Source organism: Sphaerodactylus townsendi, linkage group LG06 (genome assembly GCF_021028975.2).
Source record: "Sphaerodactylus townsendi isolate TG3544 linkage group LG06, MPM_Stown_v2.3, whole genome shotgun sequence".
In the NCBI taxonomy this organism is placed as follows: Eukaryota; Metazoa; Chordata; class Lepidosauria; order Squamata; family Sphaerodactylidae; genus Sphaerodactylus; species Sphaerodactylus townsendi.
The window spans coordinates 59,624,463-59,651,042 of record NC_059430.1 but is presented as its reverse complement, the minus strand read 5'-3'; the positions used below and the strand labels follow the sequence as shown (position 1 = coordinate 59,651,042).

Genomic DNA, 26,580 nt, shown 5'->3' with positions numbered 1-26,580 from the left:
GAGTGAAATGCCTCTACCTTGTGTGTTAAGCACTTTCAAGTTGCTTCTGACTTATGGCAGCCCTATGAATGACCTCCAAAACATCTCTTTGCTAACAGCCTTGCCAGGGGTCTTGCAAACTGAGAACTGGTTTCCTTGATTGACTCAGTCCATCTAATGTTGAGTCTTCCTCTTTTCCAGCGACCTTTAACTTTTCCTAGCATTACCGTGTTTTCCAGTAACTCTTACCTTCTCATCTGACCAAAATATGATTCTACCTTATCCAGTCTGCATGTAACTGGGGCAGTTTAACGTATCTTGACTCCTACCGCACACTCAGGGATCCCTGCAATATCCAGATTCTCCGTCTTACACACATGCTATGAAGACAGTATTTCACTAATAATATGAATAAATTTAGTGACATACAAATAAGAAAGCACAGTGCATGAACATGTTTTAAAGCTTCATGATCACATTCAGGCTCACACGCCTGGAAGAGAGCGACCCATACACCTCGGATCAACACGTTTTACACCGTGACTTGGGGAATGCTAGTGCTAGTCCACCCATTGCCTGTTACTTCCGAGTAAAGCCTGTGCTTGTGACGGAGATCGCCCGCTGCCACAGGGACGCCAAGCCCGGCCCGAGGACGTCGCTGTGAGGCGCTCAAGAGGCGCGAGGACGCAACTGCTAGTATCAAGAGGCCGGCCTGCCCGAGGCTGTTTGGTGGGCCTGAAATGGCGGCGGCAGGAGGTGGCGTAGATGTGGCCCCGTTCATGACGAAGCACGGAGTTACTCCCTAAACGGAGCCTATGATGGTGCGTGAGGAAGCTTATAGAACAGGACAAGTTGTTAAAGCGGCTCCCGAGGGGGGAAGGGAGGGAGGGGGCCGTTTCGCTTTCCTCTGGGGCCCGCGGGGGAACCCGCCTAAGTGCGGACGGAGAGGCATGGAGGGAAAGGCAAAGACGGATGGCGGGACGGCGACCGTAATCACGAGCGGCTGCCTGGGCGATCCTTCTCTGTGTCCCTGTCCCCTCCCCATGACTCACTGGGTCAGCTCCCGAATCTCTCGGGATCATGCCCGGACATGTCGGGCCGTAGGCGGCAGAGGCGTTAAGCCCGGACTTGTCCTTGGAGAAGTAAACAGGCGGCGCTATTTAAACCAGCCCATACTCCATTTTGAAGGGGCTTGTGGAGTAGTTTCTGCCTTCTCGGCCTCGGCGTGTATCTCGGGTGAGCCACCAGAGAGAATGAAGCTGCGGGGCAGCGGAATTCAGCCGTCCAGGTTGGCCGCATTGGCTTTCCCTCTCTGCGGCCTAATACGAAGTGGATAAATGCTGTAGCCGACTAATCTTTTTAAATGTCAATTTATTTTTCTTTCCTCGCAGACAAATGTGTAATACTAAGATGGCCTCCTCCGTCGATGAGCCCGCTGCGGGTACATCCGGCATCGGCCAGACGGATCAAGAAGCGCTGGTCAGTATTGGGAGGGATGTTGCTTTTGAGATAACGTGGCTCGCATGTTAACATGTGTTTCCCCGTTGTGATCATGCAGACGATTTGTTTTAGACTGATGTGCCTTCTTACTTTTGAAGGCTAAGGAAGGCATTTAATAGCATGTGTGGTGCGGAGAATTAGTGTTACACCCACTCTACCTGCTCTCACCTTCTGTCTTCAGCTGAAGACACCAGTAGAGCTTCTGTCCATAGTGACAAGATTGGAAACTGACCAAATGTTGTTCAGGTCCTAACCTGAATGCCCAGATCCTGCCCCCTGTCTCAATTTTCCTTGCACAACTTTAGTGACTATTGGTTGTGGTGGGTTTTAGTGACTATTGATATCTAAGAAGGCTCAGTTAAATACCTCAGTAGAGGCTACATTCTATATGAATTCACATGTATGTAATCCTAAATGCATGGAGAAAGCCCTTTTTCAGTTGGTACATTTATATGTGTGCTGTTGAGTCACAGCTGGCTCATGGCAATCTGGTAGAGTTTTCGAGGCAAGAGACTTTTAGGCATCACATTAGTGTTCCTCTGAATGTGTGTAGATTCCCTGCTTCCCCCAATCTGCTTTCATATTCCCTGGATATGACATCTGGAAAGGGCTTAAGACTGTTCATAGTACATTAGTTCTAGACAAGAAATAGCCATCATCAGTGACTATAAATCTGCCTTCTGCATGTATATCGTAATATGCTGCAGTTGTTGTATTTACATACACCGTCCTTCCCCTTTAAAGGCCAGAATGTTGCATGTATTGTGTGTATATACCTAAGTATGTAGAATACCTGCTCAGTACTTTGTAGGGTCACATGCAAATATATCCAGTTATCTGCTGCCTACACAGGATTCCTGCCCCAATTTTCCTAAGTACAGGCATACAGTTCTGAAACTACATTTTAAAATTGGTGTTTAGATAGTACTGGTAGCTATGAATTCTGAGAACACTTAGTTTTTAAAACTAAACATAAAGCCTTTGCAGGATGAGTATTCAGTAGAATTAGACATGTTAAAAACTTTGCAGTACTTGATCCTAAGCTTTTCGGCTTCTTAAACAAAAGTGTGGCTATTTAAATGACTTGTATCTGCATCTCTGTTTTCAGGTGAAACCCAAACCACTGTTGTTAAAACTTTTAAAGTTTGCTGGCGCACAAAAAGATACCTTTACTATGAAGGAGGTAAGATGTTAATTGTAATAAGTATAGGAGTAGGTGCTACACTTCTATTTTGGCCACGGGATCATATTTCTGTATTGCTGTCATATGGTACAAGTGATTAAAAGTGTAAAGCTGGAACAATGGGTTGTGAGTTATGTGCTTTTGTCTTTCTATATAACGAGAGCAGATTATTTAGCAACAATTAAATGATTGGCTTCTCGTAACTTCAAAATGGTCATAATAATAAACATGTAATAAAACAGGTAAGACTATGAAAGTTAACAGGATTATGACTGATGGATGTATGGAGTATGTGGCTGTCTAAATTGCTCAAGGGGGCTGTAATTGGTGATTATTTAGCTTTGCATAAAGGTTTTGCCATCGCTGCAACCATCACCCCAACAGCCCAATCCGGGGTGGGGGGAAGGAATCCCCCTCTGGCAGCAGTGCAAGGGGCAGATGTGTGTGTGGGGGGTCAGTCAGCTCCATGGCACCTGACCTAGAAGCCACTACTGTCACCCAGGCCTGCCAGCACAAAATGCTGTGTCAGTGAGGCTGACAGTTGGTCTCCACTGTTCCACCGGGCCTCATGCGCCAAAGTAGACGTCAGTTGAAATACGCCACAATTTTCATGGCGTATCGCTGGGATTTTTGGCCCAGTTTTCTTTTCTTTTTTCCACTTGTCTTGGCTTCCTGCCTTATGGGAAAGCCCTTTGGAGGGGGCACAGCAGCATTGGAGCAGAGCCATTTGAGCCTTCCAGTCCACTTTGGATAGTGCTGCAAATGTCTTATTTCCCTCCATAAGTAAAAATGGCAGCCATTTATTTATATAGATAAATGATGAGAGATAGTAAGGTATTACGAGAGTGATAACTAAACATGCTCTATGCTTTTGTGTCCTTGAGAATCAAGTCTCTTCCTGCCTGCATTGCTCTGCCCTTCATCTGCATAGTCTCATCTTGAGTTTTGTTGTTGCATTGTAATGGAACTTTATAAATGGATTTTCAGTTTAAACATAGTGATATTGAGAGCAGTTATTAATAAAATGTGCTAGAAATGCTTCTGTATTGATTCCATACTGTACAAACTGAAATGTCTGATGTTTGACTTCTGTCACAGGTAATATTCTACATTGGTCAGTATATTATGTCTAAACATCTCTATGATGAAAAGCAACAACATATTGTCCATTGTGCAAATGATCTTCTGGGTGATCTTTTTGGAGTCCAGAGTTTTTCTGTAAAAGAGCACAGGTACCAGTATTTCTTTTAACTTTTAGTGAATGCTTAGTGCACATGTTAAAGCTTTCCTGGCATATTCTTAAATGCTGGAGAGGTGTGTGGCAGAAAATTCAGCTGTATGTTTTTGTTAGTGAACTCCATCTTAGTCTGCTTTTGGCTTCTTCAGTTGCCTGATCTCAGAATATCTATGAAGTAGATTATACAGCTATTATCTACTAAGAAAACTACTCTTTGCCTTTATTAATTAGAAATAGCATATTGATACTGTGCATACAACTGATGCCTATATCATTAAGAGAACATTGAGGATGGGCTACAGGATTTAGTTTTTTATTAAACTTGGTGCATTGATGGCTTCTGAGTATATGTAAGCGTAAGCCTAATCACTCGTAAAATTCTGACACATCCAGTAATTTTCCTATTCACTGCTGTATTGGGGGTGAGCTTTGTACTAGCATTTCTGTTGCACTTAATGAATGATCTCCTGCTTTGCATTAAGAGAGAGCCTAGTTATCACATATCAGAAGCTCACTGGATACTCCACTCACTGAACTTAGTATCTCCCGGCCACTGATGAGGCAGCTTAGAATAAGAAGTTTGGTTGTTCCACCTTTACTGGTAGGCTAAATACTATTAGTGCCACAACCATATATTAAAGGGTGATTGTTAGACAAAGTTACTTTGAGATGGCCAGTCTGACTGCATAACTTCTGAAAGTACATATTCTTAATAGTCTTAACAACATAATTCCAGCATTCTTCACTGTCTTCATCTTAATGCTTTAACTGTTGCCCTCTCCCACATCAGAACACATCAGATTTACTTGATAATAAACAAAAATTAGTTTTTTTATTTGCCCCATTCAAGACAGAAACTTTCAATAAAATAATCCATCTTATAACAAAGAAAAGATGGCTCATCATAAACTTAAAATGTACTCAAAGATTGAAATCTTTTCTATTCCAAATATTTTGTCTAGTTTTATTCTAGCCAAAACTAATTCTGGATGACTTACAAGGACTTTAAGATGCTTGCCAGGGAATCGTAGTTTAGGGCAGAAAATACCTAGTTATGTCCCACCAGACCCTTTAGTGATAGAGGCAGGTTAAACCATTTAACCCCGTGTTAAATAGGGGTTTGTATTTAACTTGAACAGTGTAACACATTCCTGACCAGCTGGAACTCCCGCAGCTTTTGAAAGACTTGTGGGCCTCTTGGCCAAGAGTTTCATTGTTGCATATTAGCATCTTGGTTTGATGCTTGCTCATTCATAATTGTTGATTGCAAAGACCAAAAAGTCAGGTGTGCATGTTTAGACCTAATACTGATTTAGTGAATTTTACCCATTCCCCTGTGATGTGGGCTGCCTGATTCTGTATTTACTAATGACAATTTTTACCTATGACAAATGCCTAGAAATTATGCAAAGTAAGATGAGGGGTTGAGGTAAGTGGGGAAAAATCATTTAGAATATGCTCAAAGAATTGTCTGTAAATAGTATGTTACGTTAGGTTTTATAGTTTCAATTACATTTTTAAATTTGTTTTTAAGTTGTTAGCCACTCTGAGCCAAGAATGGCGGGGTACAAATCAATTTAACAATAATAGCAATAGTCTGTATTAAATGTGATTATTAGAAGCAAGGCCAGAATTTTTTTAAAGTGGGCAACCCTATCATCCAGTCTTCATCTTATGAAAATATTTTTATCTTTAGAGTCAATTTATAATTGCAATACTGAATTTATACTGTTGAAACCAAAAAAAGTATTATATTTCCCCAGGCAATTATATTTGATGATTTCCAAAAACCTAACAGCCAATCAGCAAGGTAAATAAATTTGCTATAATATTTTAAAAGGACATTGTTACTGTTTATCCTAAGTTTTTAAAGTCTTTTTTTTAAAGTCCTGTTGAATCTATTCTGTTTAGTAGTGTCGTTGACATCAACTTCATAGCAGACACCAATATGTCATATGAATTTGAATCACTGGTTTTTATTTACTTATTCAATTTTTATTTAATTAAATTATCTAATTTTTATTTAATTTACTAATTTGAATTTTAATTATATCTATTTTTAATTATATAATTTTTAATTATTTTATTTATTTACTTTTTTATCTATTTTTAAATTTTATTTATTTATTATTTATTTAATTTACAACTATCGATATTGGAGGTATGCAGGAGCTATGATTCCAAACACTGAAATTAGAGATAGTCATCTATCTTTTTCTTATTGCAGCTAGTGTTAATTACCTTGTTATTTGTAACTGATGACTGAATAGTTATGATTTATGTTGCCTTACGTAAAGTAGATTATTAAAGTAGATTATTAGCTATCTACTGGTTTATTCCAAAATTTTGTTAGTAAAAAATGAATTCTTGGTATGTGGCAACTGAAAAATGACATGTTCAAATGTAGACAAGAGACCAAATTAGTATTCTGTTCAGTAAAACTGTGAATGCGATACTCTAATTTGGTGCAACCCTACGCAGTTTCTTTAAAGTAAGTCTCTGTGCATTCAGTGGAGTTTAAGATTGTGCAGTAAGCCCACTGGGGAAATATTTGTAATGGGGAGTGGAACTAAGCCTCTAGAATGTATATAGGCAAATTATCTCAAAAACCTACATATGCAGATGTTTTCCTGATTGATTTGGTATTTTTAATGTTTCCCATCCCAAACAACTATTTGCTAAATGACCTCATTATCTTAGTTCTTTGTGTTTCAGTCGTGGAAGTTGATTCATTCTGAACTTTAGGACCCATTCCAGTGTGCAGTACAAAAGACAATATATTAATATAAGCTTGGAGATTATTCTGTTTTAGATGTTACCTTATTTTAACTTTTCAGTTATCTGTACATTTGCCGCAATGCTGTATTACTAAATTAGAACTCTGAGGAACTGATATTTATAGAATACCAATGTATTAATATGCTTACTCAGAAATTTATGCTTGAGTTCCCTCCTGTTCCTCTATAGTGATTTCCAATATGTATTTTTTTTAAAGACTCTAGTAATGTTAACACATCTTCGAATCAGTCCAGGTCCCTGCTAGAAAACGGAAATGCTATAAAGGTAATTTCAAGCATATGGTATTCCTATATTAATACTCTTTCAAATATAATATCTGGCACAGTTCTCATTAATCTTTATGAGTAGTTTTGCTTATTTATTTATTTATTTTTTAAAAAACAGGAATCAATGCAAGAGTCATGTGAAGCATCGACTTCTAGAAGGAGGGTACGTAGTGAAACTGGTAAGTGAGGGCTTCTTCGCCTTTGTCTCAATACTGTTAGAGAAGAGCCCAAGTCACTGACAGATCATAGAAAGTGTCTATTTGAGAGGGAAGACACTGCTGCTTCACTGTGTGTGATAAGAGGCCTGGCTTCAGTGAGGCCTCACTCCATACCCTTCTTGGTTTGTGGTGCGCTAGTGTGTCAGGAGTTGCTTGTTCCTTAAACTCTCAGTACTTCTTCCATACCCACTTGGATCCATCCACTTTTTTTCTAGAAAGAGACCTTCTAACTTGTAGGTCTCCCTTCTACATGCTAATTACTGCTATTTATGCTATTTATTTGTTGCTATTTATGAATAGCCCAATCTACATTGAGTGAGTCTGTACAGGATGTTTTCAAATACTGAGTGGTTGCGAAAAGGTCTTATGGCTTCTGTTACTTAAAATATTTTTTACCCTGCAGAAGGAAATGTTTTAGAAGACCCTAGTGATGAAAGACAAAGAAAACGGCACAAATCAGACAGCATTTCTCTTACATTTGATGAAAGCCTCTCATGGTGTGTAGTGAGTGGGTTATACCGTGATAGAAGCAACAGTGGCAGTTCCTCGGGCTCTGTATCAATTCCAGTAAGTAGCAATGGGCTTTATTGGCTTTTTTTCTTTTTCTGGAAATCTCCCATACTGTAGAGGTCCTCTAAATAAACAGCTTGTGCGTTTAACATTGTCCCCCTTTGAATGGGGAATAACAAAAGTGAACCCCATCCCCCTAAATCAACCCTGATTGCACAAGGAACACTAAATCAACCCTGACTGCACAAGGAGCAGCTATGGCATAGTGGTTAAGAGCAGGTGTCCTATAATCTGAAGGAACTGGGTTTGATTCCCCACTCTGCCACCTGAGCTGTGAAGGCTTATCTGGGGAATTCAGATTAGCCTGTACACTCCACACACGCCAGCTGGGAGACCTTGGGCTAGACACAGTTCTCCTGAGCTCTCTCAGCCCCACCTACCTAATAGGGTTTTGTTGTGAGGGGGGAAGGGAAAGGAGTTTGTAAGGCCCTTTGAGTTTCCTTGCAGGAGAGAAAGGGGGGATATAAATCCAACTCTTCGGCTCATTCCGCACATGCAAAATAATGCACTTTCAAGCTGCTTTCACAACTGTTTTTGCCATTCCGCACAGCTTCAAAGAGCCCTGAAAGCAGCTTGAAAGTGCATTATTCTGCGTGTGCGGAATGAGCCTTCTACTTTTAAATCAAGAGAGAAGTATTTTATTCTATCCACATAGAAGTGGGTTTCTTCTAAACCCCATGAAAAGGATTTTCCTACATTGTAAAGAATAGCTAATGTGGTGAAGTGGTTAAGAGCGGTGGACTCTTATCTGGAGAACTGCATTTGATTCCCCACTCCTCCAAATGAAGTCTGCAGGGTGACTTTGAGCCAGTTCTCTCAGAACTCTCAGCCCATGCAAAGGCAGGCAGTGCAAACCACCTCTGAACATTTTTTTGCTTTGAAAACCCTGTGGGGTTGTCATAAAGCAGCTGTGACATGACAACACGTGCACACACATTATAAAGAACTATTGCCATTGCAGCAGAGCTTTTAATATGGGGTATTAGCATATTTTTGTATGTTGGTATGTCTTCAAATATTAGTTCTGGACAGGGACATAAATTATAATAGATTCAGTTGCTCTCTATTTTAGGGCTGGTTTATTCCTGTTATTATTGGTGATAGACCTTAAAGAAAGAAACTAATGCTTATCTCCATAGGCCTCTAAAGTGGTTAACTTCATTTATTCTAGTTACAAGCTAGTTAAAAAGACACATGCATTTTTGTCTCTTTTAGGATGATAATAATGCCAATTCATTAAGTGGAAATTCTGATTGGTTAGACCAGGAATCCATTTCAGATCAGTTTAGTGTTGAATTTGAAGTTGAATCAATCTGTTCAGAAGACTACAGCCCTAATGAAGATGTACAAGAACTTACTGATGAGGATGATGAGGTAGGTGCAAATAAAACAAGGTTCATTGGACTATTGCTAGGGAAAATATGGCCTTGTATTAAAATTCCCATATGTACACATACTTTAAGAAGCTGCCTTAAGTGGAATCAGGCCATGAGTCCCCCATAGCGCATTGGCCGGTTAGTGCTCTTTTCCAGTGCTGTTGCTACCTGAAATGCGAGGGGTTCATCCTGAGATCTTCGGCATGCAAAGCATGTGTTCTCCCCCAAATGTGATTAAATTATGAGAGTCATTTGGATAGTGTGTTTTGTTTGGCATTCAAGTGCTCTGGGTGGTCTTACATTAGTTGAAAACTCATCTTGCTTTTTATAGACTTCTTGTGATAATAAAATATTATAACCCCAAATTAAGCTTACTGACTCTCTGAAAACTGTGTGAGACTCTAATTAATTTATCTACAACAGCCTGATGGATAGAGCCTTGTGAGAACAATCATATTGTGGAACAATATATCTGTGGAACATTTTTTTTGAATTTCTGTGGTTAGTTGTCATTTTTATGCAAAATCAATTGATCTAAATTCAAGTCTGCTGTACCTTGTAGACCACAGGGTATAAGCTTTCAAGTGTCAAAGCTACTGAACGCAAATCTAGCTGTTCTGTGGCAGACCCACACAGCTACCTTTTGAAACTGTTTTCAGTTGATCTAATTTGTCATCCTGTGTTGTTGTTTTTTGGTGTATCATTTGGGGTGCCCTGTTTGTCCCTCTCCAGCATTTTGTCTGACTCCATGTACGTAACAGCCTGAGGTTCTTGGAAGAAGGGTGGAGTACAGATGGGGTAAAATTAAACTTAATGTGTAGCCAGTGACTTTAGTGTGTCAGTAGAGAACTGTGGTACTTTAAATTCTTGGTAAAAAAAACCAAACCTAATCATAAGTTTCTGAAGTTGCTCTGGAAACATGAAAACAGTTATCAGAGAAAGGGTCAGAAGTTGGGATGGCTGACTTAACATGTCCTGTTCAGATTCCTTTGTGTCATCTGTTGCTGATGCTGTTTCTTGCTCCCTGATTCTTGTTCAACTTCATCTGTAGAAACTATTCTCCTCCCCCGCAAATTTCTATCAAAAACAGTGGCCTAATTTTAAACCAGGATGCATCACACAGAATACAACTCTGACAATTGGGATAATAGTTTTTTATTGGAAGTGTGCATAGAAGGAGCCCTCCGGGGATCGGGCGGTATAAAAGCCGAAATAATAAAATAAAATAATAAAATAAATAAATAAAATAATTTTATTGGCATATTCCATATTTATTCTTGAAACCCTGAATCCTGCTTGAAAGTTGAGTGAGAAGGTTGTGGAATTGCAGCTGCAGTGTTATATTTAATAATTGGTGAGAGAGGCTTAAAACATGTGAACTAATACATTTTGCTTTTCTATAGAACTTTTAATTTTGTGTCAATTTTTAAAATTAATTTTTAAAAAGATGCTAAACATTTTCTTCCATCAGATATATCAAGTAACCATATATCAGACTGAAGACAGTGATATGGATTCATTTGATGATGATCCTGAAATTTCACTAGCTGTAAGTAAATTCTTGGCTGTGAAATACACTTGATACTTTGGGGTATAAGAAGCATTGCAGGCTATTTTGGGCTATGCTGATTTCAAACATTCAGTTAAAGAACAAGTTCCAATGTTCCTAGTTATATAACCATGCAATGGTCAGCCATTTTCTGCTGAAGGTGCAGTTGAGTATTTCTCCTCCTCCCCTTTGATGGACCAATCAGAATAGTCTCCCATTTGAAGGCTGGTGGATCCATTTATGATTCCAGAATGCTGTGGGATGGGGGGGTGGGGGGCATAAGGTGACTCTGCTGAAGCTCTGGTGGGAAGGCTGTACTGTTGGTCGTGGTATACAAGGTTGCTGCTTTCCCAGGAATGCAAGTCCAGCTCTGTGGTATACCAAGAAAAAGCGTTGGGTGATGTTTTGATTGGTTGGAGGAAAAATCTTACTATTTCTGGTAAATGCACATGAGGGTGCATTTGAAAGCTTATGTGGTGGCAATGACAAAGAATGCAAAGTATTTTCTGCTGTGATCTTATAGGCTGAGTGGCATCCATTATCATTTTGCGTAATTGAACATTTGATTATGTGATTTCACCATTAGAGGGACATTTTTGCATGGTTCTTTATGTGTTAGAGTTTCTCAGATCTGCTGCAGTTACTGTTTTTCTATAGGTCATGCAGTAGAGGCATCTGAAGCATTTTCTGGTTCTTTTACATTGGCTAGCAGTGTGCGTGTGTGTGTAAAGTGCTGTCAAGTTGCAGCTGACCTATGGCAACCCAGTGAGGTTTTCAAGGCAAGAGACTTAACAAAGATACTTTTGCCATTGGCCTGCTCTGCATAATGACCCTGGTATTCCTTGGTGGTCTCACATCCAAGTTCTAGCCAGAAGCAACCCTGCCTAGCATCTGAGATCTGTCGAGATCAGGCTAGCCTGGGCCATCCCTCATAGGTTATATTTTACACAAAACACAGCCATAACTCCCTGATCTTCCCCAACCAATCACAAGGCTGTCTCCAAGGAATATTCCATACAGGAGCAATCTCTCTCCCCATTCCTTACCAGATTAATGGCTGAACAGTGTGAGCTAATTAACAGGCCAGGGAGATGACCTTTGCCAGTAACCGTCGGGGGTGGGGTGGTAGCTAACAGCTGCAGAGAAGTCAGAGTACTGTGAAATGAGAGTTTACCTATAATTTTCCTCTAAGGTGGCTTCTCTCTTGACAAACATGGTGACAAGAGAAAACTTGGGATAAATCCGGCAGCTCTTAATACCTATCTTCCCCAACAATGAAGTGTATCCCTCTTCACATCTATCATCTGGTCTCGGTGCAACAGTTAGGATTATTCCCTGTGGTGTTTTCTCTTTATGTACTGTACAAGCAACAGCTTCATAAATGCTGAATTATAACTGTTTCTCTTCTACTTATAAGGATTATTGGAAATGCTCAAACTGCAATGAAATGAACCCACCCCTTCCTCGCCATTGCCCCAGATGCTGGGCTCTTCGGGAGAACTGGCTCCCTGATAAGAAAAGTAAGAAGCCTCAAGAGAATAAGTATGAAGATGCTGCACTGCTAGATCCTGAAGAGGGTGTTGATGTTCCAGACTGCAGGAAAGGAAAAATAGATGAAGGTAAAGAAGTGGATGAAGCAGAACAGACCTCTGAATCTCAGGAAAGTGAAGAATACTCACAGCCATCGACATCTAGCAGTATGCTTTGCAGCAGTCAAGAAGACTTGAAAGAGCCTGAGAAAGAAGAGAATGAAGATAAGGATAGTGGCACAGATTCAAACCTTCCTCTATCCAGCATAGATCCTTGTGTCATATGCCAAAGTCAACCTAAAAATGGTTGCATCGTACATGGAAGGACAGGACATCTCATGTCATGTTATTCATGTGCGAAAAAACTGAAGAAACGCAGTAAACCCTGTCCAGTCTGCAGGCAGCCAATAGAGATGATTGTGCGGACTTACTTCTGTTAGTTGATGTGCAGGAATAACTCTGTAACCTTGTAAAAGATATCTGAAGACTGGTAATTAAGAGGAAATTTATTTAAAAGAAAAGATTATTTTGAATGTTTACAGAAGAGTTTTTATATCTTAATTTTTTCTCCTTTGTAAAATTAACAGTATTTGCACTGAAATTGATGGTCTCTTGAAAACCTAAACTTTTCGTGGATTGGGACCATTATCCTCTGCAATTCTATATATCTATACTTAAGAACTTGTTAACAAAAGAGTGCTCGTCAAGAGATCCCTCATTAACAGTTCTTAGTTCAGTGTAGATCAAAATTGCAGATCAGATGTTTTCTGTAAATTATATATATTTCAAGAACTCACAAACTCTAGACTACAACCTTTTTCTAACAAAAGTTGTATTTGCTTCCTTCGGGGGAGGGCGGTATATAAATTAAATATCTAATCTAAATCTAATTACATATGGTTTTCTAGTCCTAATTAAAAAATAACTCCGCAGAAAGGCCTGAGAAGGAATGGAGGGAAGGAACTCAATGCTGTCTGGAAAGGGAAGGTCTCTGCCCTTTCCTCCAATCCCGGGTGCAAAAGACTAATCTTCCGCCTTATGTGTTGCGGCTGCTGCCAATTGCAGGCTGTCCAGGCAGGTGGTTTAGTGTACATGCAAATTTGTTTAATTGATGTATAATGAAAGAGGTGGGTCTTAGCTTCAGCCACCTTTTGGTTGGCTGGTTAACTACAACGGCAAGCTGCAGTTTCTCCCTGGTAAACTGCCCAGATCCTATGGCTAAGACTTGAAGGGGAAATTTGCTGTGGGAAGAGGTAGGGTTTCTAGCTAATCACAGCCTGTTAAATGATAGATTTTCCTTGCTACATCTACACTTGGCCTTCTTTGAAAAGCATAGGCCCTTTTACAGATCCCCCCAGCCTGAGGCAATTCAGAATTGTTCTGATATCATGAGAAGAAAGAACATGACCTGGTATGGATAACTTTGAATTTAATTTTGAATTATACCCACTCTGCATTTTTCTGGTAAAATTATATGGAATTATTAAACTGAAAATTATTGCTCACTTTGCCTTCAAATATTTTGCAGAAAACTGTTATACAGTCAAGTGCTTCAGTTCACAGGAACCAAACTTGGATGGCATATGCAACAGCCTGACAGCCAACTTGAAAATCTGAATTGCTTGCTTGTATTGCCTAGAATGTAATTCCCTGCTTATAAGGCTGGCAATGAGGAAATTGAACACATTCACTTGAGTTAAATAAAGTTGTGACCAATATGAAAAGTATGGTTTCAAGAAAAGATACAAGAAAAAATTGGGTCACTGGAGGCTGAGTTGCTAGAGCCAATCAAATAAAGCCAATTTTAAAAAGTTAGTCTGTGACCAAATGGTGAGACGCAGCCAGGTTTCAGCCGTATCAGCTCAACTGCTGAAATATAAACTGCTCAGATCTGAAACATTAATTTCTATCCTTGGCCCTTTTCCATCCCCACAAGGCAAGTGAAAACAGGCCAGCTGTCCTTGCAGCAATAGATGTGGAAAATCCCTCTCTGGCCCATGTGAAAATAAACTTTGCCACGTGTTGCTTGCTTGGCATAGGTTGTGCATAAGATGACCCAGCCAATGTTGACTTTGTAGTCAAACCTGGCACCTTTTAAGTGTTGGTCTTCTGTTCTTGTCTGTACAAGAGTTACACTTGCTACAGAAATGTACAACAAATTAATCAGTTTTCACAAATGATGTCTGAATTAGTCATTACCTCTCAAGAATGAGGTCTTGGGGTCATAATGGAAAGCACACAGAAAGGTCACTTAAAACATACAAAAACAGAATAAAGGGAAAACATGTCAAGAACTGTTATGAAAGAAACTGGAATGAAATCTCTAGCTTTATAGTACTTTTATGTATCCATATCAGAGAGTAACATTTTCATATACTCTACAAAGCATTTGCATGTGAAATACAGTTCAGATCATGCAACTATCTCATGAAGCTTGAGAATGTACAGAAAAGTGATGTCTAAACTTTAAAGACTGTCTTCAGAGGGATGCCATTTTGTAACATGAGGAGAGGTAAGAAGATAATGATTTTTTTTCTCCTGGAGAATACAGGAGAACTACAGAAACGTAGAGGTCATTTATTGAAACTGACTGGTAATGGGGTTGGAAAGTGAGTGGTTCAAGAAATTTACACTTGCAGTGCAAACCTAAGGGGAGCAGCTTTAGAAGAACTCCATGGGACTGCACTGTCAGTGAGATGAAATCAAGGAAATTATGAGATTTACAAAAAGTTACACAAAAACATGTCGGTGAGGTCTGTTTAAATTGCCTTAAGCAACCATGTTTGAAGGCAGTTCTTTAGTCTTAGTCACTGGTGTTTGCGTATGTTAAGATGAACAATGTCCATCCCTTTACTACATTCTTAAACATTGATAGTCTGCCTGAGATCAACCAATAATTCACCTCAAATAGGACTGCCCTCTCTGGGTTGGGACATTCCTGGAGAGTTTGGAGTGGAGACTGTGAAAGGGAGTGGCTTCAAAAAAGCCATAGAATCCATTCTCCACAGCAGCCATTTTTTCCAGGCGGAGTGGTCTTTCTAGTCTAGAGATCAGCTGTCATGGTGGAAGGTCTTCAGGCTCCATCGAACAGACATCAGTAGTGATCTGCGCTGTTTCTCCATGATTTACCATGTAGATAGATGCCACTCAAATATAAGAACCAACAGAAGGTTTTTCCTAAATACCAGAGGCCTTTTTCTATTCTTGTGGACACCTTTGAAGATTTTTTCAGGCCCTTTTCCAGCCTCTAACTATAATTTATCAACCATAAATAAAATGCTTGCTGACTCAAGCACAAAAGTCCCAAACACAAAGGGTGCTGATCAATGGCTCATCTTCATCCTGGAAAGAAGTGACTAGTGGGGTGCCACAGGGTTTTGACCTGGGCCCAGTGCTGTTCAATATTTTTATCAACGACTTGGATGATGGAATAGAGGGCATGCTGATCAAATTTGCAGATGACACCAAAATAAGAGGGGTAGCTAATACCCCAGAAAACAGAGTCAGAATTCAAAATGACCTGGACAGATTAGAGAGCTGGACCAAAACAAAATGAATTTCAACAGAGATAAATGTAAGATACTACACTTAGGCAGAAAAAAATGAAATGCACAGATATACAATGGGTGCCACCTGACTTGACAACACTACGTGCGGTTAAGAGGTGACATGATAGCCATGTTTAGATATTTGAAGGGATGTCATGGTGGTGAGGGAGCAAGCTTGTTTTCTGCAGCTCCAGAGACTAGGACCAGGAGTAATGGGTTCAAGGTGAAGGAAAAGAGATTTCACCTAAACATCAGGAAAAACCTGACAGTAAGGGCTGTTCGACAGTGGAATGCACTACCTCGGAGTATGGCAGAGTCTCCTTTGGAGGTTTTTAAAGAGAGGCTGGATGGCCATCTGTCAGGAGTGCTTTGATTATGTGTTCCTGCATTGCAGGGGTGGACTTGATGGCCCTTGGGGTCTCTTCTAGTCACAGAGCGAGATTGATTAGAACTTGGGTTAGACCTTTTTGAATTGTGGTTGAACAGATTCAGGTGATCAACACAAATGTGGGTGTCAAAGTATTTGCTGATAATTGAATTTGTAGTTGTCATACTGGCAGCAAATCCTGAGGGGGAGGGGGAGGTGTGCCCTCTTCCATTCCATTCCATTCCTTTCTTCTCTTTTATTTTCTTTCCCTCCTTCTTCCATTTACTTTTCTTCACTCCTTCCCTTTTTTATGGAACAAGTTGAAACTGAGGGTGGATGAACTACAGCAATGTAGTTAGACATATTGGATGAAACCCCCTTTGGAACAGAGAATAAGGAATGAGGAGGAGCAATTTTTGTATTTTCTAAGATAACTTTTCATTGATTGAAATGAATCTTTTAGTGGTTTATTATGGTACTCTGTATTTTATTGAATTTTATTGAATTGTGAATATTGTTTTTATGTTTTGAGCTGCGCTGAGCCTGGCCTTTGGCTGGAATAAAGATCAAAATACAGTAAAGCCAAGCCATGGCACAGCTACACCACCTCCAAAGAGGTTTGCTCTGTGTGGACAGCAAGCCTAAAGCGATGCTAGTCCTTTCCCTGTGAAAGGGGCCTATGCAGCTCAATAGGCTGCCCCACTGATTTTGCCAGTGTCAGTAGGGTGTTCCTGGGCTGAAAGGGCTCAGGAAGCCAGCTAAAACTATTCCTGTTCACAAGAGCACCCCCTTCAGTGCTGGCACAGGCTCCTGCACCAGAGGAGTGTTGGCACCATGGCAGCAACGGTGCCCAGGCACCATGTTGCTGCACGGCTCCCCAGTACCAGCATCAGTGGCTCTGTGCCAGTATAAGTGACCCTCACACCAGCACAAATGGCATTTATGTCAGCAGCAGGGTCCGGAGTGGTTTTGGGGCCCCTCCGTCAGGATTACACTGTGAGACTCAGTGTAGGTTATCAAAAGGCTAAGAGCTCCATTGACTTCTTCTAAATATGCACTGTTGCACATGAGCATGTTCAGTAGAATTTTCTATGAAAAACTGACAAGTACTGCCTGACATAATAGAGTAAAAATTGTTGGTAGATTGCATTATATATGCAATAAACGCATGTACCCCTTACAGGAGCAACCATGGTCTTTGTTTCGATCAACAAAAAGCAGCATACCAATGTGTCATAGAAATCAGTATGGAGATGATTAATGATAAAAGCTGCTTTCTATGTCCTTTCTATATTTACAGCTGATTCTGCCAATTTTCTTTGTTTTCTATGGATATCCATTCATGTTCAGCCAAAGCTTAACTGTCTGAGTTGTGCCTGTCCCTTGTTCAACTGAGAAGTTTCATCAAGTTACCATAATTGCTCTCACATTTGACTTCCCCTCTTTTAATGCAGACCTGAGCATGGTGCCACCATAGCTTAGAAGTGACTTGATGGACTTAACACACATGCAGCTATGCATATATGTTTGAACAGCAGCACTTGGCAAAATAATCAGTTTTATGAGCACCTATAGACATATAGTGAATTTGCCCAATGTGAATTTAGATTCACTGTATTCTGAACAGACACACACCCCTTCCTACTCTGGGAAACCTGCTCTCCTAATTTACAGCAAAAACCTACACTGGCAATCCTGTTGTGATTGTTTGCCAGCACTGATTAACCAGCTGTTGTGGTAATCACAAAGTCTCCTGCTTCTTAGCAGAGCGAGCTTCATATATTAATACTCTTATTCCAAACCAAGGTTGGTATACATGTGATCTTGTAATTGCCACTCTTCGGATTCAGAAAAAATTCCAAGGGAACTAGCAAAAAGTTGTATAATCAAGGCTTTTCACTAGCATTTGTAACATTCTTCTTGCCAGTTACTATATAGCTTTTGTGGTAAAAAGATTATATTTCATTGTTAGAGATTTACATGACAGCTAGTGAAAAGCCAACAGCCCGAGGTTAAGTGTTCTATACAATATATAACAGCTGCTTTGCTCAGAATACAATATACATTTCACAATTTATTTCAAACTAGCAGGGCCCAGCCACGCATTGCTGTGGCAATTGTCCTTCTCATCACAGTCCGCAACCCACACAGATGTCCATGGAGGTCCAATGATCCGCAGCATAGCCTTTTGGGGTGGTCAAACGGAATCCTCTTTCCCTTTTCAATTCACATTGTTACATGGTGGTGTCTTGGTTTTTTAGTATAAGGTAACCCTTTCCTTTCTACAACAGAACTGTCCAGAGTGCGAATCCCGCTGTTCATGACGCTGGTTGACATGCACAGTCCTGGCTTGGGGAAGGCAGAACTGGGGCAAGGAGGCTATCCCAGTCAGGCAGCAGAGGCAGGGTGGTGAGGCATTCAGATCGAGGCCAGCTCCCTGGGTTCTTAAAGGGCCATGTGCAAAAGAAGCGGAGCCAGTAGTGATGGTTCGCCCCCACCCCGCAGATTTTCTTAGAAGAAAAAGGCAAACTCCAGCTCACTTTTTAGGTAAAAGAGAGCCAAAATAATATGGGTGAGGGAAGTGGAGTGAAGTGGTGGTTGGATGTGAGGGAGGGGCAGTGAGGTGTGTAGCGAGGATGAGCTGGATGTGTATGAAAGTATGTGTGTTTTGTGGTAGCACTGGGTGAGGGCACAGAGAGTGAAGAGGGTACTCTCGCGTACAGGGGGGGGGGTTACCCCACCTGGTGTCTCACACTGCAACGTGTGTATGTGTTTCACTTCCGCCAGTCAGTATTACTCCAACAGTGTTACCTATTAACTGTTTTAACTGCTCATCTTCTCTGCCCATCTGCGCCGAGACGATTCTAAGCCAATTATCATGTCATGACAAGAGGTGACCAGCCTGGCAGAGGCTGATGGGAATTGTAGTCCGCCAACATCTGGAGTGCCAATAGTTTGCCACCACTGTTCCTAAGCCCTCATCCCAAAGCCCTCAGGCCACAGACGAAGACAGTCTGCCGCGAACATTCGGGATGACGGATTAAACACAAACAGCTTCATGGCCTGGTGCGCCTGGAAAGAGACGTTTTACCTGGCTCAGGTATGGACTTTTGGCAATTTGAAGGTCCGATTACCTGCCCGCAACAGGGAGGAATGTCATGAGAAAATTTGGGGGCGATCCGCCCAGCCGTTTCGGCGTTAGGGAGTGACTAACAAAGTCACTGTTTGCTTTTTATATATATAGATAATGAGGTAAACTATGTAAGACTACATTGAAACAGTTGAATTTTATTGATTGTTTAAGCAATATTGCTCATTTTAAGTTTCTTTATATACACTGGAAAAGGAACGAATTTTCCCAGTACTTTAAAAAAAAAAAAAAAAAAAAAAAAAAAAAAAAAAAAAAAAAAAAAAAAAAAAAAAAAAAAAAAAAAAAAAAAAAAAAAAAAAAAAAAAAAAAAAAAAAAAAAATTTTCATACAAAGTATTAATTAAAAGCAATACGTTAATAGTGGACTTTAGTGCTGTTGATGTATTTTCAATGTAACGAGGTGTTGTTGGGCATGATGCAATCTTTGGTGCAGCAGATACATCAGACAAAACGAAATCATAAACCAGGGCAGCAAAATCTTCTGTACCATCTGGGACATTCATTCTTTGAAGCACTGAATTGTATCCAGGTGCTGTTGCCTAAAAACCAACAATAAGGGGGGTGGGGGTGGTTACAGAAGAGTTTCATAATGGACATCATAAAAACAAAGCTACCTTCTGCCAAGTTAAACCTTCAGTCCACAAAAGGACAGCACCAACTGCTTTAACAGACAATAGTTCCCCATATCTCTGACAGGGGTCTTCCCAAGATACGCTGAACAGGATGTACAGTATGCACACGATGTACTCTCTGTACATTTCTTGACCACAAACTGCTTCAAAATTATTATCAAGGCTTTTTCACCTTGCCTAACTCATAGTGCACACACTAGAAAGCTGAGGAAATTTTCTCTATAGCCATGCAAACTGTAGAATGTATTTGCAGAAGGGAGAGGGATGAAAATAGATTTTTCTAAGGTTAGTCTCACTTGTACCTTTGATTAACAATAATTCCAGTAAATCCCACTGCAGAAGGGAGGTAGAGCTATAAAGATTTGTACAATTATAAGCAGAGTTCCTACTCTCCCACATAATTACATTTCGTGGTTTATCCCATAAAACAGATTTTGGCATTATTGCATCGTGTCATTTGATAAACATGTGACATTCTGATGGGGGAGGGTGTCACCTGCGCTAATGATTGGTGCTTCTATGAGTTACCATAGCCCCCCTGACAAAGATTCCCTCTGTTTCCCCACTGCCCAATCAGGTATGTCTTGGCAGGAGTGGGGTGCAAGGGATCTCACAACTGAGGCGCCATGCATCTCAGTCACGTAGGGGGTCACTAGGTCATTCCTCCTGCTTTCCCCCCAGAAGCAAGGAGCAGCTACTCACCGGGCACCCACTCACAGGCCACCTGCTGCCGCTTCTGCCCCCCCCCCCATGCCACTCATACATGCACCTAACACCTGCCCACTCTTCATAGTTTCCCTCACACCCTGAATACCACATGCATGCCAGCCAGCCGTCCACTGCTCCACAGTGCTTCCCTCACCCTTGTTCTCTCCAGTCCACTTGTTGCCAATAGAAGACATAATCAGTGCTGTAAAAGCATTATGTTAACTGATTTGGAACACTGCTGTAATAACTGAGGAGGCAAGACACAGACTCTCTCAAACATTAGAGTAAATTTGGAAACATGGAAAAATCTTCATTCTTAAATGAAGTTTAAGTTTGGACATCATTAAAAAAAATAATCCAGGATTTTATTGTTCACTCCTTAAAGAAACTGTTTTGAAGTGATTAAAACTCAGAAGAGGTTGTTTGATCAACACAGCAGTTGCATCCCATCCTAAATATGCACATCTTTCAAACAGGTCCTTGAAAAGCATTGGGCCTTACAAGGGGCTGCAGTGGGCTGCAACAGGAAGATAGCAACCCATTCCCATGTATGTGCAAAAGTGCTTTAGTGTGCGCACACAAGTCTGTATGCACGATGGTAATATTTACTAGGACAGCAGTTCCCAGGGTCAGGGAAGCATACTTACATTAAGTTCATAGACCCCAGGCAGGAGCAGAAGATAGTATTCTCCATCTTTTGTAGTCTTGTAAGGGCATACATGCCTTCTTCCTCTAGCCTCTACTATTACATCTGCAATAGGTTCTCCATCCTTATCCAAAACACGCCCTTTTATACCTATAGGCAAGATGGAGGCAAGGGAGAAAGAGAGACCCATTTTCTTCACTTTTCAGCTTATGTATACAATAAAGTGATACTTTTGGCTAAGGACATTGTCTCATAGGTGGGTTCCTTTTGTACATCTTTTCTACCCAGATCCAACAAATGGTATTTGGCTCCTAATCCAAGACTGCAGTGAATGCTGAAACTTATTCTATCTGAGAGCTGTAGCATTCTCTGTACTGTAGCTTGTAGCTATGCAATTCCAATGTAGCATTGCACAGAAGCCATGGCACAGAAATCACATTTGTGCAAGGCACTGAAGTAAATAGATATGTGCTTATAGTGATTGAAGAACAAAGTTTTATTTGTTGATGAAAAATATACAGTGAGATATAAACTAATATCTGTAACTTTGTAAAAGAACGACAGGTAAGTTACATTTCTTGCCTATGGAGAGAACCTGGAAGAGTGAGGGAATGTATATGCCCTACCAAAGCTAATTTTAATTCAGTGAATATGTAGAAATTTATTTTTTGTGGAAAGAGGAAATTGAGTTTTTCTAAACAGTGGGGCTGACAGAAGTGATGTGTTACAAAACCACAATTTAACTTCAAAGAAAATTAAAAATAAAGAAAGATTGCTGGATTATAGTGGGGAATATATTGCATAGAAGCTGCGTAGAAGCATAGCAGTAATTCCACTGAGGAGGGATTGTGGACAAGCAAGGTTTCAGCATAGCAGTCCGTGATATGGAAAGGATCACAGATGGGTTTCTTCTGCAGCTCTTTGCTTATGTTCAGTATAATGTTTTGTAGCAGCTCAACTGTCAGTTTAATTGGACCAGTGCCTCCAGAGCATAGAATTTTAGACTTGACAGTTTTTCTGTATATTTTCATAGTTTACTGGGAATCAAAGGGGAGAAAAAACTTCATTGCTTTGCCTGTCCTCCCTTCCCAGCCAAATGGCACAGCCAAGAGACAGTATACCTGCTGGTTAAAATATATATATAGGTTCTCCATCCTTATCCAAAATATATATATATATATTATTTGGTCTTCTATACCGCCCTATCCCTGGGGGTCTCTGTACAACATAAAATTCTATCACAGCATAACCAAATAAAAGGAGCAAAGCTTAACCACATAGATAAATTACAAATTATACGGCTCCATCAATTTTAAAACATAACTACTAAATCCCTTAAAAACAGCGGTTGATACAATAAAAGATGTCTGGCAAGACCCATATTAAAAAACCCTCCCCCAGAGGGGGAGAACGGTGGGCCCTATTAATATAGAGGGACCCTGATGTGAAAGGAGCAAGTGTTCTGTTGGGGAAGGAGAGCCAGTGCTGCTGCTGAAGCCCTACTATAGCAGCTTTTTTGCTTTCACTTTATTCAGGTTTAATAGCCACAAGATATACACCTAGAAAAACATCTAAGAATTAAGAATTCTAGTGATTCTTTAGGATGAAAGAGATAAGAACTGAATCAAGTGCTAATTTAGGAAGCTGACAATTCTAAGTTAAAATCTCTGTCGGCAAAAGGAGTGTTTCCAATCCTGATTTTTTTCTTTGAATAACTTTAATCATATTATGGTACAGAAATCCTGGAGCTTGTTTTGCACTGCACTTTCCCTCCAGGAAAGGGTGGGATAAAAAGATGAATGAATGAATGAATGAATGAATGAATGAATGAATGAATGAATGAATGAATGAATGAATAAATAAATAAATAAATAAATAAATAAATAAATATCTTAGCGGGCAAACTTATTTTCATCTCCAAAAATGTACTGTAAGATTTCCAGATACTTTTAAACAGCAGTCTCTAGAGGGGTAGCCGTATTAGCTGCTGTCTTCAGACACCTCAACAGATGTCTGGTGGCATCTCATAGATTTATCAAACAGCAGTCTTGTGGAACCTCAAAGACTTGACAAATTTACTGGGGCACAAGTTTGTGTCCCTTGAGTTCAAACAATAGAAGTATACATGCACCAAAGTGCAAAAACCAAGGAGGACTGGGGAATTATCAGAAATGAGTACCCCAAGATATAGTTATGCTATTTCAAAAAACAAGTGAAAACAAGAGCCAGCAGAGTAAACAAGCCAATCAGATTACATGTGGGCAGCCAATTCACAACAATGGATTGGTGAAAAAAAGAACAGAGTACATAAACTGGTTGTAAACTGATGGAATTCACCTGTAGGTTTGATATTTTCAGACTTGGGCTGCATCCACATATCACAGGATATTGCACTATTCTTACACAAACAATGATTTGCTACCGGACCATTCTGTGTAGAGAAGCCACTCTAGTTGTAAATAATTACTGCAATGCAATGATAGCACACTGTCTAGTGATGAGTAGATGAAGTCCATAAATTCAGCAGGACAGAAAGTTCTATTCACATCATTAAAGCAGTTCTATAAGAATGATCAAGATAACATCTAAGGACAAGTGTAAGTCACCAAAGACCACTTACCCAGATGAACTTGTTTAATGTATTCAATCAAAGCCATTTTGTTGTCATTCCAAAATGATGGAAGTTCTTCTTTTGGTGGATATTTACAACATGATAGTTCCAATGTAATTTCAAAACATTGACTCCAAATGTAATTGTAATCTTGCATTCCACCTAAAGTGAATTGTTTCATTAGGTAGTTAAAATGCTAGTAAGAATTAACACTTTAAATGTATTTCCTAAAGTTCTTCCCTAGCTGCTTGATTCACCTATACTGAGCCCAGAAGTTCCTAAGTTTTGCACCAGGCGCTAACGGGAAGCTGAGAGTTGAACCTGCAGAAAAGTCCTCCCCACTACAGCCACTATGGCCTGCAGATCACTCTTCACCCCAGCTGCCACTCTGCTTCCAACCACTGGGCTAGAGATTGTGATGGTGGCGACTTTCAGGTGTGGGGAGATTCTTTAACAAGAATGAGCAACTAATATACTCGTCATAGAGAAGAGGGGGCTGTGAAGATTAGGCCCTTCAGGAATTTCTTGAATATTACGCTTTTTTCTTATTAAGAGTACTGACCTCTTTTATTCGTAAAGTTATAAAGAAAAAATATGCAGCCAAGGTATTCTACCTAGTTTTTCAGTAAGGAGAAATTGTCCGTCACCTTCCAGTTTTCAGAGTATAAAGGTATGTAATATAATTACACAAGTTTCAACAATTTAAGTTACTACAAGTGTTTCAGTTCAGGCTGCTCTTCATTTAGCATACAAAGTCAGAACACTGGGCCATTTACTTATTCGTCAGGTCTGACTGCATGCAGGATCCCAGGGCCCTGGTAGAAGTCTTCCTCAGAATTGCAACTTGAGTTGCAAGAGGAGCTTCCAGGGGCTTTCTGTCTCTCTGTCTCTGTCTCTGTCTCTGTCTCTGTCTCTGTCTCTGTCTCTCTCTCTCTCTCTCTCTCTCTCTCTCTCTCTCTCTCACACACACACACACACACACACACACACACACACACACACACACACAGAGCATATCCTTAATCTTTGCCCCACACCCAAACATACACAGGATCACCACAAAACTTCTGTCTATGGTCGGGTCATTTCAATTGTGATTAGCAACCACAATTCATTACTCTCCTTAATGATCTGGCTACACGTCAGCCTATTAAGGCACACAGAATTTCTTCTGAGCCCCTATTCACACACACAAAGCCTTTATTGGCATCATACAGTAAAACAATTTGTAACCAAAAACGTTTTACAACCAGAATAACATAGTTACAACTCAAATAACCATCATTTAATATAAAAATCTCCCTTAGCAGATGTGCCAATAATATCCAACAGAAACTTGGCAACTAATTCAGAAAAATCCTGATTTGATCCATCCAGGAAATACTTTATCCTTTGATCATCTGTCATATCTACATTAAAAGATGTAAACAATGGTCGATACTTATACCTTAAGCATTCCCTATTTGGACAGTGAAACATGATATGCTCTAGTGTTTCTACTTGTATGCTGTTGTTACCAAGGAGGGCATAATCTTTCGATCTTTGGTATTTTGGAGATCGACCCTCGAGTAGAGCAGATGGCAAAATATTGAATCTTGCTAAAGAGAATGCGTCTCAATCTAAAATTAATCATATAAAGTAAATAATGAGACATACAACCCTTTGCTGCAACTAGTGATTGATTTAGAGGTGATCAAGTTGAATTTGCTGCTATTAAAGATCTTTGATAATCCCATTCAAGGAATTTTTCTTTTAACAATTTTTTTGCCTCTAAATAAGATAACATTGATATTTCATCCATAGATATGCCAATTTCTGTAATCTTATCAACTATTTTATCATGCCAGTTTGAAGTGTTAAGTTCAGAGAGCAGTAAGCATGTGAACTGCCTGGCTTGGAATGATGGTGTGGATTTTTAACCAGTATATAGTTGCTCTAATCCAAGCCAAGGTAGTTAAGGAACATAGGCCTAGTTCAATCGTGGGCTGCATAAAGACCAGTTGGGGAAACCCATAATCCTATGTCACAGAAATTTAGAGTGTAGAGTGTTTAGACTGAGGTGTTTTGGGCTAAGAAAGGACTGGAAAGCCATAGAAGTAGCTCTTGGGAACTACTTTTGCATTGAATGCCTTGATTACTGCTGGAATGTATTGGTGTCCTTTGGTGTAAAAGAAATTCACTAAAGCGTTTACAGTTGGAGTGGCTTTTACTGATGCCGCTTTGACATGGGCTGTCCAAGAAAGATTATAAGTGAACAAAATACCTAAGTATTTGTATTTCTTGACTTGTTCAATTTCTTTTGTAAGCTACTTTCCAGGGTTGTTTTTCCATGATCTAACCAACACCATAACTTTTGATTTATCAAAGTTAAGTTCCAACTTGTTTAATTTACAGTAACTGTAGCATCTGTTCATTGAGCAGTAACAGGCCTACCCTAGTGTATGACATTATAATAGTATCATCTGCATAAAGAAGCGCCGGCAAACGTGTGTTTCCCAGTTTGGGGCTGTGTCCATCAATATCCCCAAGTTCCAGTGGTGGTAAGTCCCTTAGTATATGTTAGTAAAGGTCGAGACAATTATACACCCTGTTTCACCCCCTTTGTTGCTTAAGATATTATTGGTCAATGCCCCCCCTCCTAGTGCATTTTACCCGACAAGAGGTGTTGGTGTGTAATTGCCTGATTAAAGCAGTCTGGGGTCGATGTTCAAA

At 40.1% G+C, this 26,580-nt stretch overlaps 2 protein-coding genes across 5 annotated transcripts in view; one reads left to right on the top strand and one right to left on the bottom strand.

Annotated features, from left to right (window-relative positions):
- The first annotated feature begins 585 nt into the window (after positions 1-585).
- MDM2 (MDM2 proto-oncogene) lies at positions 586-13,711 on the top strand. Of its 3 annotated transcripts, none has more exons than XM_048500584.1 (11): positions 586-800; positions 1,371-1,458; positions 2,588-2,662; positions 3,761-3,894; positions 5,663-5,709; positions 6,895-6,962; positions 7,083-7,143; positions 7,586-7,749; positions 8,968-9,126; positions 10,600-10,677; positions 12,095-13,711. In XM_048500584.1, the coding sequence occupies exons 2-11, from the start codon at positions 1,375-1,377 to the stop codon at positions 12,644-12,646; spliced, it is 1,422 nt and encodes a 473-aa protein (XP_048356541.1). In that variant the 5' UTR covers positions 586-800; positions 1,371-1,374; the 3' UTR covers positions 12,647-13,711. The 3 variants fall into 3 exon arrangements, with proteins under 3 accessions (XP_048356541.1, XP_048356540.1, XP_048356542.1); XM_048500583.1 differs by lacking the exon at positions 586-800 and adding an exon at positions 948-1,267; XM_048500585.1 differs by lacking the exon at positions 586-800 and adding an exon at positions 951-1,215.
- Positions 13,712-19,389: 5,678 nt separating this feature from the next.
- CPM (carboxypeptidase M) overlaps positions 19,390-26,580 on the bottom strand; it is a 41,113-nt gene continuing 33,922 nt past the window's right edge. For both annotated transcript variants that reach the window (XM_048499392.1, XM_048499391.1), the window contains exons 7-10: positions 23,878-24,030; positions 21,259-21,407; positions 19,595-19,810; positions 19,390-19,509 (exon numbers count right to left, since the gene is read on the bottom strand). In XM_048499392.1, the coding sequence (XP_048355349.1) occupies positions 19,450-19,509; positions 19,595-19,810; positions 21,259-21,407; positions 23,878-24,030 (578 nt within the window). In that variant the 3' untranslated portion in view covers positions 19,390-19,449. The remainder of the gene's footprint in view (positions 19,510-19,594; positions 19,811-21,258; positions 21,408-23,877; positions 24,031-26,580) is intronic.